General features: G+C 41.7%; 1 protein-coding gene and 1 pseudogene across 1 annotated transcript in view; both read left to right on the top strand.

Annotated features, from left to right (window-relative positions):
- DAPK2 (death associated protein kinase 2) overlaps positions 1 to 15,198 on the top strand; it is a 157,654-nt gene extending 142,456 nt beyond the window's left edge. The window contains exon 11 of the mRNA XM_077128166.1: positions 15,124 to 15,198. Coding sequence (XP_076984281.1) covers positions 15,124 to 15,183 — 60 coding nt within the window. The 3' untranslated portion in view covers positions 15,184 to 15,198. The remainder of the gene's footprint in view (positions 1 to 15,123) is intronic.
- Positions 10,767 to 15,094, top strand: LOC143656539 (52 kDa repressor of the inhibitor of the protein kinase pseudogene; annotated as a pseudogene).
- Positions 15,199 to 16,144: the final 946 nt, after the last annotated feature.

Here is a 16,144-nt window from a genome sequence, read left to right as displayed (position 1 = left end):
GACTATAAAGCATGTGTTCTGCAGATGCCTTTATGTGAACAAGGGGCCATGGCTCTTGCTTTTCCATCTCTGCATCTTCGTGCCGCTTGCTGGGGGTGTGGCCCCACCGCCTGCATTCACCGAGCTGGGCTTGGTCAGGAAGCCTCAGTGCCCACCTACGAGGCACATTCTGCTTTTTACTTGTCTGGGCCCTCCAACCAGAACCCTCCAGGACCACCACCGAGGACAAAGCAGCCATGCTTGGGAGCTGCAGCAGCACGCCCTCATCCTGCCTGTGAGTGGCAGGTTCAGTTGGGGATGGGAGAAGACATAATAATAGCGGTCCCCACTTACCATGTGTTGGCCATGTGCCAGATAATTTACATATATTATCTCTGGTCCTTTTGACAATCTCAAGAAAAAGCTAATAGATCCATTTTACAGATGAGGAAAACTGAGGCACAGAAAAGCGAATGACTTTTTAAGACCTCAAATTCAGATCTATCTAACTTCAAAGCCTTAGGGCTTTCCACCATGCAGTGGGGCTCAGGAGACTTGGGTTCTAGGTCAGGGTCACCCATTAAGGCACTGAGGGCCTGGGGCAGAAACCTTCCCTTGCTGGTTCTCAGTTTCTTCACCTGTGAATCAGGGGATGCCTAGGTCAGGATCCTGTTCTTGGGGTCTTGGGCTTCTCAAAGGTCATGTGCTGGGTTCAGAGCACAACAGGGCAGGATTGTGACACAAGGGGCCTCGGAGTTTCCCCATTTCCTCTTGTGAAGTGCTTTCTCTGCCCAAGCTGGTATCTTGCCACTGCCAGCCAGCCTTGAATCCAGCAGTCACCCCTCCCAGACTGCTTTGCCCCGTCCTCTGGACTGTTCCTACCCGCAGCCTCAGACAAGACTATTGTAGTCTAGTGTCTCACTTCCTTTGGGTTCTGCCACCTTTGAGAAGCTAAAATGCTAATCTGAGCTAAAGGATGAAGAACTAATGGGCTCTTAGCTACATTTTTCAGGGACTTCTAGAAACTGTGTCATAACCCAGAAGAGCAGGTGGCCAACTCAGTATGTTTGCCATGGCCTCACTGGGTCCCAGTAGCCCCCCTGTGAATTCATTGTGACTTTTGCTCGATTGGGCTTTCTCTCCCCAGACTGTGCTCTCCCCGAGGACAGGGACTGGGCTTTCTCTCAAGCCAGAAGTGGTCATTCTGGAGCGTCCCAAGCCTGTGGTGGCATGCCTGGAAGGGGACCTGGCCCTGCCTGCGGGAACTGCAGCCACTTGCTCCCTCAGCCAGGCCTGGGATTTGTTCCTCCGTGGCTGAAGAGGAAACAAGAAGATAAAAAGGAGGGAGGGAGAAGTTATAGAAATACAGAAGCATATGGATTTCTTCTACCTCATTCTTTCCACCGCTCAGGTCTTCCCAGCACTGTGGCCATAGGAAGTACCCAGGAGTCAAGCTGTTCTTTTTGGGGGTCAGGGGAGTTTCCTCCATTTTCCCACTGTAAACTTATCAAGAAGTAACACAGGGGAAGAGAACTAGCATTTATTGAGTTCCTCCTAAGCTCCGGCATTCTTCTAGATTTGCATGCAGACTTTGTCTAACAATTATACACACTCCACAGATGAGAAAACTGAGGATCTGAGAGGTTAAGTTGCACAAGGTAACAAGGCTAGTGGAGGGTGGATCCAGGATTTGAACCCAGGTATACTTTTAAAGTCTGTGCACTATGTGCTCCTGAAGGATGCCTCTGGGTGGTTCCCTGGGACGCAGAGGCTGTGAAACTCTGAGAGGGACACCAGACACATCTAAGGCAGGAGGGGTTCAGAGCTGGTTGTTCTCCAGCTGCACCTCATTCCAGTCAGGACCCAGAAGGCAACTCTGCAGGGTACCAGAGACCCCAAGCCAACAGCATACCCCTCTGGGGCCACCCCCACAGCCAGTGGGTACAGTCCCATTTTATACCTCTGCACCCGTCGGCCTGCCAACAGATTTTTTCAGGGATGTTTGTAATCTTCTCTGACTCAGGCCACCAGGTGGCACTGCACCAGCCACTGTCCTTGACTTCTGGATCTAAAGCTCAGCAGATCCTAAGGGATTTTTTTAGGACAGTTCACGATTCTCCCAAGAGATTCATGAAGAAATTTTCAATACAAGCCTAACCCCTGAGAATCTGGTTTGATATTCTAAATTGGGTTCTGGAATCTGTTATTATTTTACATTTTTTTCTGAGTAAGCAAATCATCAGTAACATGGTTCAAAAATTTTTACATATGAAAAGGTATATAGAGGGTGAGCCATGGTGGCTCAGCAGGCAGAGTTCTCACCTTCAGTGCCAGAGACCCGGGTTCGATTCCAGGTGCCTGCCCATGCCGAAAAAAAGATATATAGTAAAAAGTCTCCCTCTATCCCCTAATAAAGAATCACTATTATAAATCACTTTCAAATTATTCTAGAGTTTATAGAGTTTATGTATATGTATATAATGTTATCTATCTAATCATCCCTATATAAGGTTATATATAATATATAAGGAAAAATATTCTTCCCCTCTTTTTACACAAATGGTAGCAAATTATACATTCTGCATCTTGCTTTTTTCATGTAATATATAGAATTTTTCCATAGCAGTTCATAAAATATGTCCTTATTGTTTGTTATAGCTATATAGTAGTCCATTGTACAACATGTTTTGTTGTTCTTTTGTTGTTGTCAAATCTGAATTAAATACTTTATATTCTAAAATGCACAAAAAACTGTATCAATTAAATGCAACAAAATTGAAAAGGATATAAATTAGTCTTTTCTTTTAAAACAGACAATAGTAAAATACTTCTGTCCATTCACCATAATAAAAATCATGAATAGCAGCTTTTCATTAAAGTCTCCAATATTTCATTTGTTTACTGATCCTAAGAATATAAAGAAAAAAGGTACAGCAGGCTGGACACACTCTGTCTCTGCTGTAACAACACATTTACAACTGACATCCAGACCAATTGAATAAGCATCTACAGAATAGACACATAAACTACTTTTTTTTTTTTATATAAACTACTTTTGTAAAAGTTTTCCATACATATAATCCTTCAACATCTCCATGGGAGTGGGAGAATTTTACAAATGAAGTTATGGACAGTGGGGTCATCTGTATTTGATCGTCTCCTGAAGCCACTGTGAAATGAGCATCCATTCATCTCTTCAGCATTATTCAGAATTAAGTAAAATAACAACAGCAGGAACCACACCATAACAAAATCTACTGACCCAAAACAAAAAACAAAAACCAGTTCCCCCAACCCTTGGTAGTCCTTGTGTTTTTTTATAGTAATACTGCTCTCTGCATTCCATGTGCCTGGCCGGGTGAACCCAGGCAGTGCCCGGCCACTGCTATGACATGCTTTTAACAATTCCCTAATGATGGATAATTAGGTTGTTTCCTTTGCAATTATAAACGATGCTATAATGAATAACATTGTACATATGTCACTTGATACAATTATAATAATATCCTAAATAAATTCCTAGAAGTGGAATTGCTAGATCTAAGTGTATGTGTATTTTAAATTTTTATAAATATGGCTCAATTGCCCTTGATAAGGGTTATACTAATTGATACTTCTGCCAGCAATGTTTGAGAGTGCCTGCTTCCTGTCAGCTCCCCCAACACAGTGTGCATCCAAATTTTGGAAATTTGCTTATTGTATAATGTGAAAAACGGTCTCAGTACAGTTTTAATTTGCCTTCTCTTATTATGACAGAATTTGTTTTTTTCTTATTTTAAAGACCCGTTTATGTTTCCTTTACTGTGATTTGTCTGGGAAATTTGTCGTTTTAAAGTGTTCATCACATTAGGCAAGGTATAAAAACACAAAATCTTAAAGGAGAAGATGTATGTATTTAACTACATCACAAACTTTTACATTTTACAGTAAATGTATTATTTACATAATAAAAGATAATAAAGTATTATCATAACAAAAGACATATCAGGAAAAATAGTTACAAGGCATAGTCCCAATTTAACTTTCAGGTGGGTTTTCAAAAGAAGGGAATGGGTCAGGAGGTCTGACTGGTCACCATCCCTCACCATAATTGTAGCTTGAGAGGAAGGGGCTCGTACCACATGGCTCCCTTGAATCCTCACAGAAGCCCTTTGGAGTGAGCATTATCATTTCACAAAGAAAGACTGTAGGCTCAGAGAGCTTATGTGACCTGCCAAAGGTCACACAGCTGGGGAGAGGAGATAAAATTAGGCAACCTTTACCACAATCCCGGGTTACCTTGTGCAGGCCTTCTCTCTTTCAACTCTGTCTTCTTGTCTGTAAAATAGTTGGGGAAAAAATAGCTTGTCTGTAAAATAACTGGAAAAGGAGGCTGATATTCTGGGGGCGAGTGGGAGTTTACATTCCATAGAGACAGATCAGGAGGCCTGCCCTGATAGGAGCAACTTTTCCATCTGGCCAGCCCTGGGGACAATCTGGACGATTGACCTCGTGCAGACTAGAGGGTGGTGAGCTGCAGTGGAACCCATGAGATCCAGCCAGAAAGCCCTCCCAGGGCCAGGCTGGGGTGGTGGCAGGTCTAGAGCAGCCCTCCCCCACTGCCCCCAAATAAGGTCACAAAGCAGGCCTGGTTTGTGCAGTGTGGGCACGTAACTTGAACAATGGCCAACTAACATTTTATTTGATAAACTAAAACATCAACAACAAGCTAGATTAAACCAACTTTGAAAGTTAAAAATTTGGAACAAAAGAATACAAAAATAAAGATGATATTCTATGAATACAAAAAAAGTCCCAGCCTTGTAAGCACACTTGGAAGGCTCTCTGTTGGTGGCCCCAGTCCTGGGTTTTCTACATGTGCCACGGGCTAAATGGGACCCCCAGGCGGTCGCTGGCTCCTGGGGTATCACATGGACAGGGTGAGGGCAGAGGAAGAACTGCAGGGACCCGTGGCTTCCTGGATGACAAGAGCTCACCCCAGGGCAGCATCTGGTCCAGCCTCTGCCCAGAAGCTGTGACACCCAAGCCCACCCCTGCAGCCAGCCACTTGGAAGCTGTGCTGGCAGCCCTCCCAGCTGCCCCGCAACACACACCCCCTGCCAGCCCTGAGAGGAGGTGCTGACAGATGGGTCAACCCCAGCCTGGCCCCGAGAGGGAGGAAGTCCTCCAAAGGAAGGAAGTGGGGAGCAGGGGTCAGAAGGACAGAGGAGAAGGGGGTGCATCCTTTAGGAAACCACAGCTGTTACGTGGCTTTTTTTTTTTCAGTGCCTGGGGTTGAGTGCAGCTCGCTTCTGCGGCGCCACTGAGTAACGACCTGCTTTTCTCAAGTTCCTCAGGGCTCAGAAAAATTTACCAACCATTTTGGACCCCTTCCTTTCGCTTTCTCCTGAAACCTATGAGGGGCACAGAGGGTGATAGGGAAATGTGGCCCTGCTCCTGCGCTCTGGAAGCCACGGTACTGACTGGTGGACGTTTAGAAGGAGTGTGTGGGCCACAGAGATGAGAGACTTCCTAAACATGTGGGTAATGTAGTGGACAACCCCATTTATGAAAAGTACAAAATCAGGGGTGCACGGGAGGGTCAGTGGTAGAATGCTCGCCTTCCATGTGGGAGACCCGGGTTCGATTCCCAGACCATGCATCCCCCCAAAAAAAAGTACAAAAGCAGACCCCCCTTCATCTGGGCAGTCAGGTGTCAGGGTGGTTGTTACCCTTGGTTGGGGTGGGGGGAGGCTGTGGTGAGGACAGGAAGAACCCATGAGGGGACTTAGAGGGAACTCTGGGGTCTTGAGCTGGGGCTGGCAGCACGGGGGAGTGCAGTATTTGAAGTTTATTGAACTATTCATTTATGACTATGCTATGTGATTTTATGCATATTTATTATAGCTCAATAAAAAGTTTTTTAAATTAGTGCAGCTTCGATATTTCCTCAAAGGAGCTCAAATTTGGGAGCGGGAGTGGGGGAAGTGACTGGAACCACCACGTCCCTGCCAGCAAGAAGCACTTTAGCCCCAGTGCTTACTCCAACCCACATGAGGCAGCCACTGTCACCCACTTTACAGGTGAGGAGGCTGAAAACAAATTTGAAAACTTGCCTAAGTTTGCAGCTACTAAATGACCACTTGAGGAATCAAACCTGGGCCTGCACGTGTTCTACTCGGCTGACCTTACCCCATCCCCCACCCATCCCCCACCTCCCACCCATCCCCCTCCTCCCAACCCCCCATCTGGTGCAGTTTCAGTGAGCTACAGAGTGAGCCTTGACAGAGAGGGAAGGGAGAGCACCCTGGGCCCAGGCCTGGAGGCTCCTTGTCAGGAAGCAGGCGGACCCCCACCCCATTCCCAGGACTGAAAGGTGGAGTTATACTTGAGACAAAGCTAGCAACTGGCTGAGGGCTGCCGGCTGGAGAGTTCTGAGGCCAGGCTAAGAATTCGAGCTCAATCCTGCAGCCAGCAAAGGGCCATTAAAGCCTGTGGGGCAGGAGAGTAGCCAGGTTAGAGGTGTGTCTGGTGGGGACCCTCTTCCTACCAAACCAGTGTGGATGTGAACTGCCTCCCTGCCCGTTTGCCAGCATGGCCCATACAAAGCTGAAAACCCTTGGGAGCAGCCCCCACTGCCCCAGGAGGGAAACCAGGGGGTATTCCTGAGGGCTTAGCATGTCATGGGCACTCAGGGGTTGGGCGGGGTGGGGGGGAGGGGAGAGTAGGAAGTGACACACAATGTGACCCTAACTTCAAATCATCCAAGCCCAGCCAGAGAAAGAAGACATGTTCACATTCATAAAAGAGATTCCCACAACATGGTCGAATCCTGAAAACATTAAGTGTAAGAAGCCAGAAACCGAAGACTATATAATGTATGATTCAACATATATGGATTGACCAGAATAGGCAAATCCATAGAAGCCAGAAAATAGCGTATTTGTTGCCAGGGGCTGGGGTGGGGTGGGGTTGGGGGATAGAGGGATGGTAGCTAATGGGTATGGGGTTCCTCTTCGTGGTGATGAAAATGGACTAAAATTGACTATGATGGTGGTTGTGTACATCTATGATTGTACTAGAAACTATTGTACTTAAATGGGTGGATTTTATGGTATGTGAATTATACCTTCATAAAGCTATTTAAAAGAGAAAGGGGGATGGATTTCCTGAAGAGTGAAAGTCACAGGAGCAGTTAAAACAGGCCCTACTGGGGGAGGAGGAGGCAGGGAAACTTTGGTGGAGTAGGGAAGGCTGGCGGAAGGGGCTTGAATGGAGCCTTGAGTTGCACAGAATTTCCAGTGTCCTCCCTAGAGGAAGTAGAAGCTATAAGCATCCTGCTAGAAGAGCTGAAATCCAGGTGTTGGTGAAAAACCCAGGAGCTGGTCTCAGGGCTGGTAGGCAGGAGGGATGGAGAGGAAGTACTTTCTGAGGCCATAGGAGGGAAAACTGGAGGTGGCTGGCAGCTGTCCTGTCTGTGGCCTGATAGTTGGGTCCATGATGGACCCAGGAGTTGGCCACAGATTCTCATCAAATGTTTATTGAACATCCACCATCCTCTGCCTGTCAAACACAAGATACAAGAAGACACAGGCAGTGTCTGCAAGGAACTGCAAAGTTAGGCCTACCACGAGGTCTGAAATTCTACCATACAATATTTATTTTGGCAGTAAAGGCCGCTGAGAAGATCACAGAATTTTAACACCTGAATTGCAGTCTCTATTTTATAAAAGAATGGAGTTCACGTTCTACCAGTTGGTGTGACTTTGGGCCAGCGATGTGACCTGTCGATACCTCAATAAAATGGGTTAAGGAAGTCTACTCTGCCTTCATCAACTCATCTAAATGTAAATAAGTATGTTTCATAAATTGTAATATGCTATGCATATATTGTTTATAGAATTAATGAATTAAGACCTCAGGGAGATTAGGATGATTTATCCTAGCTTGTGATTTGGCTGGGAACAGAAGAATAATACAGCAAATTTTATTAAATCCATACTGTGGGCTAAACTTGGTATCACATAATCTCATTTAATTCCCTTCTGTCCCACAAAATAGTATAACTGAGAAGTTAGGATTTAAGGGATGATTATGATTACTGAATCATTATATAGATATTCCTTTTTATTTTCTGGTATCTTAGAGTAGACAGAGGGAAATACCTGAAATCTTAAAAACTGTAATCCAGCTGTCTTAATCTCTGATAATGATTGTATAGCCTTGATCTTGTGCCCTCGTGATTGTAAAAACCTTGTGACCAAGCTTCACTTATACCCATTTATCCAGTTTAGAGTCTTGTGATCGCTAAATGCTTATTAATGATCACTAATGTTTATTAATGAAGGGCCCTGGGTCAGCCCAGAACTAATCTGTCCCAAGTCCAAAGTTATCTTGATAACCGAAACTGGATCTAACCAAAATGGGCCTGCCTGGCATGTGCAGTAACTTAAAAGTCACCTGTACCTCATTACAATACTAAAAATCACACCCATCATGAAAATAAGGCCAATGTTTTCTTACATATGTTCTCTAAGCATGGAATCAATCTGTGCATTCTCAATAATTAAATCACCTCTAATTACATCATCTGGGGACATTGTGCTCATTATCCTAAAACCTGCCCATCTTTTAATGCTATAAAACTATCAGAATTACCTTGGTTCAGGGAAGATAGATTTTGGGGCTGATAAGCCATCTGATTTCCTGCTTCAGGCCTAGTAATAAACTTTTTCTCTCTCAGAAATTAATCATTGAGCAAAACAGGTGAAAGAATCCACTGCCTTTGTCCAGTAACAATAGGCTCCATTATTATTCCCACTTTACAAATGATTGAGCTGAAGTTCAGCAAGTTTAGATGTCTATATCCTTTAGACCTTGCTTTAGGCTGCAAGCAAGGCTAAAAAACAAAAAGACAAGACTCATTTCAAAAGGTCTGAAATAATAAAAGTATGTGTTATCTAACTTAAAATTTTTTTTAAGATGGGGCAACTTGGGGTAGGCTAATTGCCACCACTCTGTGGTTTTAAGGCCTGCAGAAATCTGAGTTGTTTTACTACAAAAAAATATAAAATACATTAGTTGAAACTATAATGTAAAAGGAAATCGGAAAAATATGTAGTATATCCTCATCAAATGTTTGTAACTGGATTCTTCCTAAGAACCTACAACTAGTTATAGTTCTCTCAAAAATTCAGATAAACGGTTTGAATTTCATCAGAAAACCTAGTTACTGTAACATGAAAAATGTTCAGGTTGTTAGGTCAGCCCCAACTTTCACGAATGACTTCACTTTTATCAGGGAAAATTATACTAGACTAGCATTTGTATAGCTCACACAGAGTATTACAGACAAATCACTTCTTGCCTTACAGATGCACAATAAATTCTCTAGACTCCCCTCTCTGTAAAGAACACCAGCTCATTATTAAGACTCTGAACTCAGTAAGTACAATTCATTTGACGTGGGGTAAAAACAAAACAGATTCAATATAAGAATTGGCTGAAAATGACATTTCCTGAAGAAGCTTATCTGATCTTTTTTTTTTTTTTTCCACGTGGGTAGGCTCCAGGAATCAAACCCAGGTCTCTGGCATGGCAGGCAAGAATTCTGCCACTGAGCCACCATTGCCTGCCCAGGTAATTTTTTTTTTATTGGGAAAGTAGCATATATACAAAAAAGCAATAAAGTTCAAAGCACACCACAACCATTAGTTATAGAACAGATTTCAGAGTTTGCTGTAGGTTACAGTTCCACAATTTTAGGTTTTTTCTTCTGGCTGCCCCAAGACACTGGAGACTAAAAGAAATATCAATATAATGACACAGGAGTCATACTCATTTGTTAAATCCTAGCTTCTCTTTTGTAGCTCCATCTTCTCCTTTGATCTTTTTTTAATTATTTATTTTTAATTGGTATATATTATATAGTCACATACCATGTAATCATCCAAAGTATAGGATCTGATCATTTTTATTAAGCATTTTCTCAATCTTCAAGCTCTTTAAACCCATACCATTCCCAAGATCACTCTGAAAGTGAAAAGATTGCACCTGATGGCCCTCATAGCTACTTCATAATTTCAAGGCAATGTTTTAATTCATCCCTTGTTATTTCATCACATTTCCTACCGACCCTTTGGAGGCAATTGAAGTTCTTGGTAATACGAACTCTTGCATTCTTTAGCTTTAGGTTTAACATTTACATCTTTTGAAAAATGTGTTTAGTAAATTCCCTTCAGGTTCAGAGCCTGGATTTCCTGATGGACCATTTAAAGCGCAGACCAAGTGGTATCCCCTGGGGACTAAGGCTTAACTCTTGTAACAACTATTTAGATAGGCCCCTTGACTCTAAGTTTGCCTTTAAAATTAGAATTCAACATAGAAAACAAATTCAGTTGTGAAACATCTGTTCCTAATGTAGAGCAAGGCTATACTACATAGCGAAGCTCTAGTTATTAAACTTTATCTTATGCAAACTTAAAATTAAAAAAAAAAAAATCCTGGCCCCAATGTTGATAATGAACATACTTAAGACTCAAACATGGTAAAACAATTTTTTAAAATTTTCCAGCTTTCCTCAAAGAAATGTGATGGTTTTTGACTGACAGATTAATCAACGTTATAAATCTAATCTGTCGTCACAGAACCCAGTTTCTGACCTGTTAACAGAAAATTATTTTCATTATCTGATGTATAGCCAAGATTCTAAGAGTAGCATTAGGGGCATTCTTTTAGAGTCTGTCTTTTAATAATTTTCAGAAGAGAAAAACCCTGAGGACGCTTCCAGCTCCACAGAGACATTGATCATGGGTTGGTAGAAATGGGCTGGTGTGCAGATCTTCAGTATCTCTCTTTAACAAATTCAGCAGGCCAAAGAGAGAGTTTTTCCTTGGCATTATCTGCATCTGCTATTGACATATTCTACAAAACAGAATCCACCTCTTCTTTTTTTTCTTCCATTTTATCCAGACTCTTAATGATTTTCTTTGTCACCATTTTTTTCTGAAGGGTTCATAGACTTGTTCTTCGGTTGTGTAAAAGGAAAGATTTCCAACATACAATGTACAATTTTTCTTCAGTAATTTTTCTTGGTCTTCATTGTCACCCCAGAAGTACTGGCCCTGGGACTGCCTCAGCTCCACGAAGGAGTCACTGCACAATGCTTTCAGGAGTCCACTGGACATAGTGCCTGGGCATTTTAATTTATTACACATACTGCTACATTGTACCTTATTGTTCCTTGTGTCCATGTGTGAAAGTCTCTCTAGGGTATAAATTCAGAAGTGGAATTCCTAGACCCAAGGGTATGAATATTTATTATCTACTAGATATTGCTAAAATTGCGTTTCCAACCAGTTGTATTAACTCACACCAGCAGTGTGTGAGCATGTCATTAACACTATAGTATGAGTGCATCCAATCCAGGTCCAAATTTGGCCTCCCAGCTGGAAACTGAGCAATTTTACTTGACCTCAAAATACTTTTATCCGGTGACATTGTATGGGCCAACATTCTAAACTCACTTTAGGAAACAATGCTAGAGTCATAGGGGTCTTGACATCACTGCCCATTACTCCCTTTCCCTATCACACCAAGAACGAAATAGCCTAGTAGACTTTCATTCCCAATTTCCATTTCAATTCAACAAACATTTATTGGGTACCTGCTGTGAGCAGACACTTGAAAAAACTTGATGTCAAAGAAGACTTTCTCGGCCCTCAAGGGGTTTGCAGTCTAATGGGCAAGGGAGACCCAAGTGTGCAAATATCCAAACCACATGAAATCACCAATGTTTGCAAACAAGTCTACTGATGCTCCACAGAAGAAATGAGTTGTCCTTTCCTTTAAACTTTTAATTTTGAAACAATTTCAAACTCCCAGGACAGTTACAAAATAATTCATATCCCATATAGAGAACTCCAGTATGCCCCTGCTACCCAGATCCACCAACATTTAACATTTTGCCACATTTACCATATCATTCTATGTATCCATCTGTCAGTCTGTCTGTATTTATCTGTCATCTAGCTGTCTATTCTCTGTACACGTGAGAGTACAACATGCTCCTTGAACACATAATACTTCCATGTACATTTCCTGAGAACAAAGGTATTCACTTATATAGCCACCTTAAGTAAATTGAAGAAATTTAACCTTCCCCGTGGGCTGCCCTGAGGAGGCAGGAGGGGAGGACTGGGCCGGCCGGTGGGCAGGCTGCCGTGCCGAACTTCTGCGCTGCCCCCAACTCCACCTGGCCTTCTTCAGGTTCCAGCGGGACTGGCCAAATGCCAGACGTGCGTGGAGAATTGTAGGAGAGCAGCCTCGGAAGATGAAACACCCGATCAGCTAAATAAACATGATCGGTTCTGTGCCAAACACTTTGAGACCCCTATGACTGCAGACCTCGTCCTTATAGGACAGTCCTTCGAGATAATGCTATACCAACAATATTTGATCTTACCAGTCATTTGAGTAATGTACATAGTAGGCACAGAAACCGAATAAAAGAATTGAGTGAAGATGAAATCAGGACACTGAAACAGAAAAAAATTGATGAAACTTCTGAACGGGAACAAAAACATAAAGAAACAAACAGCGATGCTCAGATCCCAAATGCAGAAGAAGGGGCTGTAGAACAGGAGAGGATAGTTCACCTTTAATCGTTGAAGAGAAGGAAAACAAAGAATACCTATAATCTTTATTTGAAATTTTGATTCTTATAACATACCTCTGGATGGACATGAAGCTGATGAACTTCCTGAAGGTCTCTTTACTCCTGATAACGCTCAAGCCCTGCTGGAGAACCGAATAAATTCTGGTGAAGAGGTTCTGAGAAAGCGCTTTGAGACAACAGCAGTTAACATTGTTCTGTTCAAAAAAATCAGAAACAGATGCTAGAGATATGAGAGAGCTGCATTTGGGAAGAAACTCTCAGGGAAGTGAGAGACTCACACTTCTTTTCAATTATCAGTGCTGATGTGGTGGGCATAGCAGGGGAACAGCACCTGCCTGTATTGGTGAGATTTGTGGATGAATCTCATAACCTGAAAGAGGAATCTGTGGGCTTCCTCCCCCATGAAACAGATGCAGAAATTTTGGCTGTGAAATTTCACACTACAATAACTGAGAAATGGGGACTAAATATGGAATATTGTCGTGGACAGGCTTACATTGTGTCCAGTGAATTTTCTTCCAAAATGAAAGTTGTTGCTTCCAGACTTCTTGAGAAATATCCCCAAGCTATTTACACACTCTGCTCTTCCTGTGCCTTAAATATGTGGTTAGCAAAATCAGTTCCTGCTATGGGAGTATCTGTTGCATTGGGAACGATTGAGGAAGTTTCTTCTTTTTTCCATTGATCACTGCAACTACTTTTAGAACTTGAAAATGTAATTTCGGTCCTTTTTCAGAGCAATGAAGAAAGGGGTAATAACTGGAGAAAATTTGCCATTCTCAATGGACAGTCAGACAAGATGCTTTTGAAATTTTAGTGAAACTCCTGCAAGTGCTTGTTTTCTGTTTAGATGGTATAAACAATGACTCAAATATTAGATGGAATAACTGTATAGCTGGCGGAGCATTTGTACTCTGTAGTTTGCAGTAACAGATTTGGGGTTCATTGTTACCATTGTTGTTCTTAAGAATGTCCTGTCTTTTACAAGAGTCTTTGGGAAAAGTCTCCAGGGGCAAACCTCTGATGTCTCCTTTGCAGCTAGCAGCTTGACTGCAGTGCTGCATTCACTAAATAAAGTGATGGAAAATATTGAAGTTTATCATGAATTTTGGTTTGAGGAAGCCACAAATTTGGCAACCAAACTTGATATTCACATGAAACTCCCTGGCAAATTCTGCAGAGCTCAGCAAGCTAACTTGGAATCTCAGTTAACCTCGGAGATTTACTATAAGGAAACCCTAAGTGTTCCAACAGTGGAGCACATTATTCAGGAACTTAAAGATATATTTTCAGAACAGCACCTCAGAGCTCTTAAATGCTTATCTCTGGTACCCTCTTCCATGGGACTGCTCGAGTTCAATACGTCAGAGGAACACCATGCTGACATGTACAGAAGTGACTTACTCAATCCTGACACACTCTCAGCCGAGCTTCATTGTTGGAGAATCAAGTGGAAACACAGAGGGAAAGATATAGAGCTTCCATCCACCATTTATGAAGCCCTCCATCTACCTGACATCTAGTTTTTCCTAATGTTTATGCTCCATTGAAAGTCTTATGTGTTCTTCCTGTGATGAAGGTTGAGAATGAACACTATGAAAATGGACCAAAGTGTCTCAAAGCATACCTGAGGAACATTTTGACAGACCAAAGGTCAAGTAACTTAGCTTTTCTTAACATAAATTTGATATAAAACATGATTTGGATTTGATGATGATCCCTTATATCAAACTCTATACAACTAAGTCAGAGCTTCCTACAAGTAATTCAGAAACCATTGGAAAGACTTTAAAAACATGGTTTCTTCTTACATTTGGAGGACAAGCTGTGAGGTGTATGTAAGCTGCTTAATCAGACTATCTTTGCCTACAGGTCTCCCGTTGACTACATTAGTCATTAATAATCTACCTATTTAAAGGGCCCCTGTTTGAACTCTCATTCTTTGAAGACCCATCTCTTCTTCCAGAAGATAACATTGAAAGTGCCACGTTTCATTTTTGCATGATCTTTGTTAGTGGCACTCTGGAATTACTTTAATAAGTCATTTTAGACATAACATTAATCATCGCTGTGGATCCAGTCGTCAGCCCAGTTATCAGTACTTTGAAGAAATAAATTTTTCGGAGGTGTGAAGGAAGGAAAGCTTTTGTAAAATTTTAAAATGAGGCTCACAGCTGACCTTAAACTAGTAGGACTTTCAAGTATGTTGTTAAGAATTTGTACTGGACAGTTAAGGGAATTACCTGAGTGAGAGAAACTAAGCTTGCCAACAAAGACTGCAGTGTAGATTTTGTCTTTATCAAATGAACCTGAAAGAGCAAGTTAGAATTAAAGTTTGAATGTCTTTTTCCACATCTGGTTGTTGCTGTTTATATTCCTTTCTTCAGCTTTTTAGCAGGTATGTGTTGAAGACTTCTGTTTCATGGTCAAGACAGAATCAGAGGCCATGAATACTGATAGCTGATTTGTCTGTTTTCTTCTGTTTCCAGGACTATGTCTACTGCCTCGCCTTGATTTATAAGCAAGACCGAGGAAGCCTACAAAAATAAGTGTTTTGTGGTTTATCTAGGAATAATTCAGAAAGTGTTGCTGTTATTTTTGGTGAAGAAAATCAATTTTGTACAGTTTATTCAATCTAAATAAAATGTGAATTTTGTTTTAAAAAAAGAAATTTAACATTGATATGAAGCTGATGGTCTATATTACAATTTTTTCATATGTCCCAATAATGTCCTCTTGGACCTTTTCTCCTCCATTATTAGATAGCATCTAGGATTTTATTTTCTTTAAAATGAAGGCTCTAGTTCCAATATTTTTTTACTTTTTTTCATTATTTTATTGCAGTATAATTTTCATATAGTACAATTTTGACAAACACATATATCTCTGCAGTCAAGATATTAGAACTGTTCCATAACACGCCTCCCGCCCCAATTCTTCATCTCACTTTGTAGTCAAACATTTCCCACACACACACACAACTTCCAGCCACCCTTGGTCTGTTTTTTGACTTATAGCTTTGCTTTTTCCAGAATGTCATATAAATGGGAATCTGACTTCTTTTGTGAGCCTAATGCATTTGAGATTCATCCATTGTGTTATGTGTATCAGTTTGTTCCTTTTTATTGTGGAGTAGTATGCCATTGTATGGCTAGATCACATTTTATTTATCAGTTCATCAGGGGAAGGATGGCTGTGTTTTTGAATAAAAACAGATAAGTTATGTACACATAAACATTTGTGTACAGGTTTTTATGTGAACCTGTTTTTATTCACACAGGTAAATACCCAGGAGTGGAATTAGTAGACTGAATGGTAAGTGTATGTTTAACTTGCAACCTTTCTATAAAAGAGCAGGTTGCTTTTCTTTTTTTTTGAACCCAGGTCTCCGGCATGGCAAGCTAGAACTCTGACACTGCACCACCATCGCCCACCCAGATCAGATTGCTCTTTGAAATAAGACCCATTAAGATGAGACGTCATACCCATTTTTTCTTTTCCTTTTTTTTA

This window comes from Tamandua tetradactyla, chromosome 14, assembly GCF_023851605.1.
Source record: "Tamandua tetradactyla isolate mTamTet1 chromosome 14, mTamTet1.pri, whole genome shotgun sequence".
NCBI classification, from domain to species: domain Eukaryota; kingdom Metazoa; phylum Chordata; class Mammalia; order Pilosa; family Myrmecophagidae; genus Tamandua; species Tamandua tetradactyla.
This window is presented reverse-complemented; position numbering and strand designations above follow the sequence as displayed.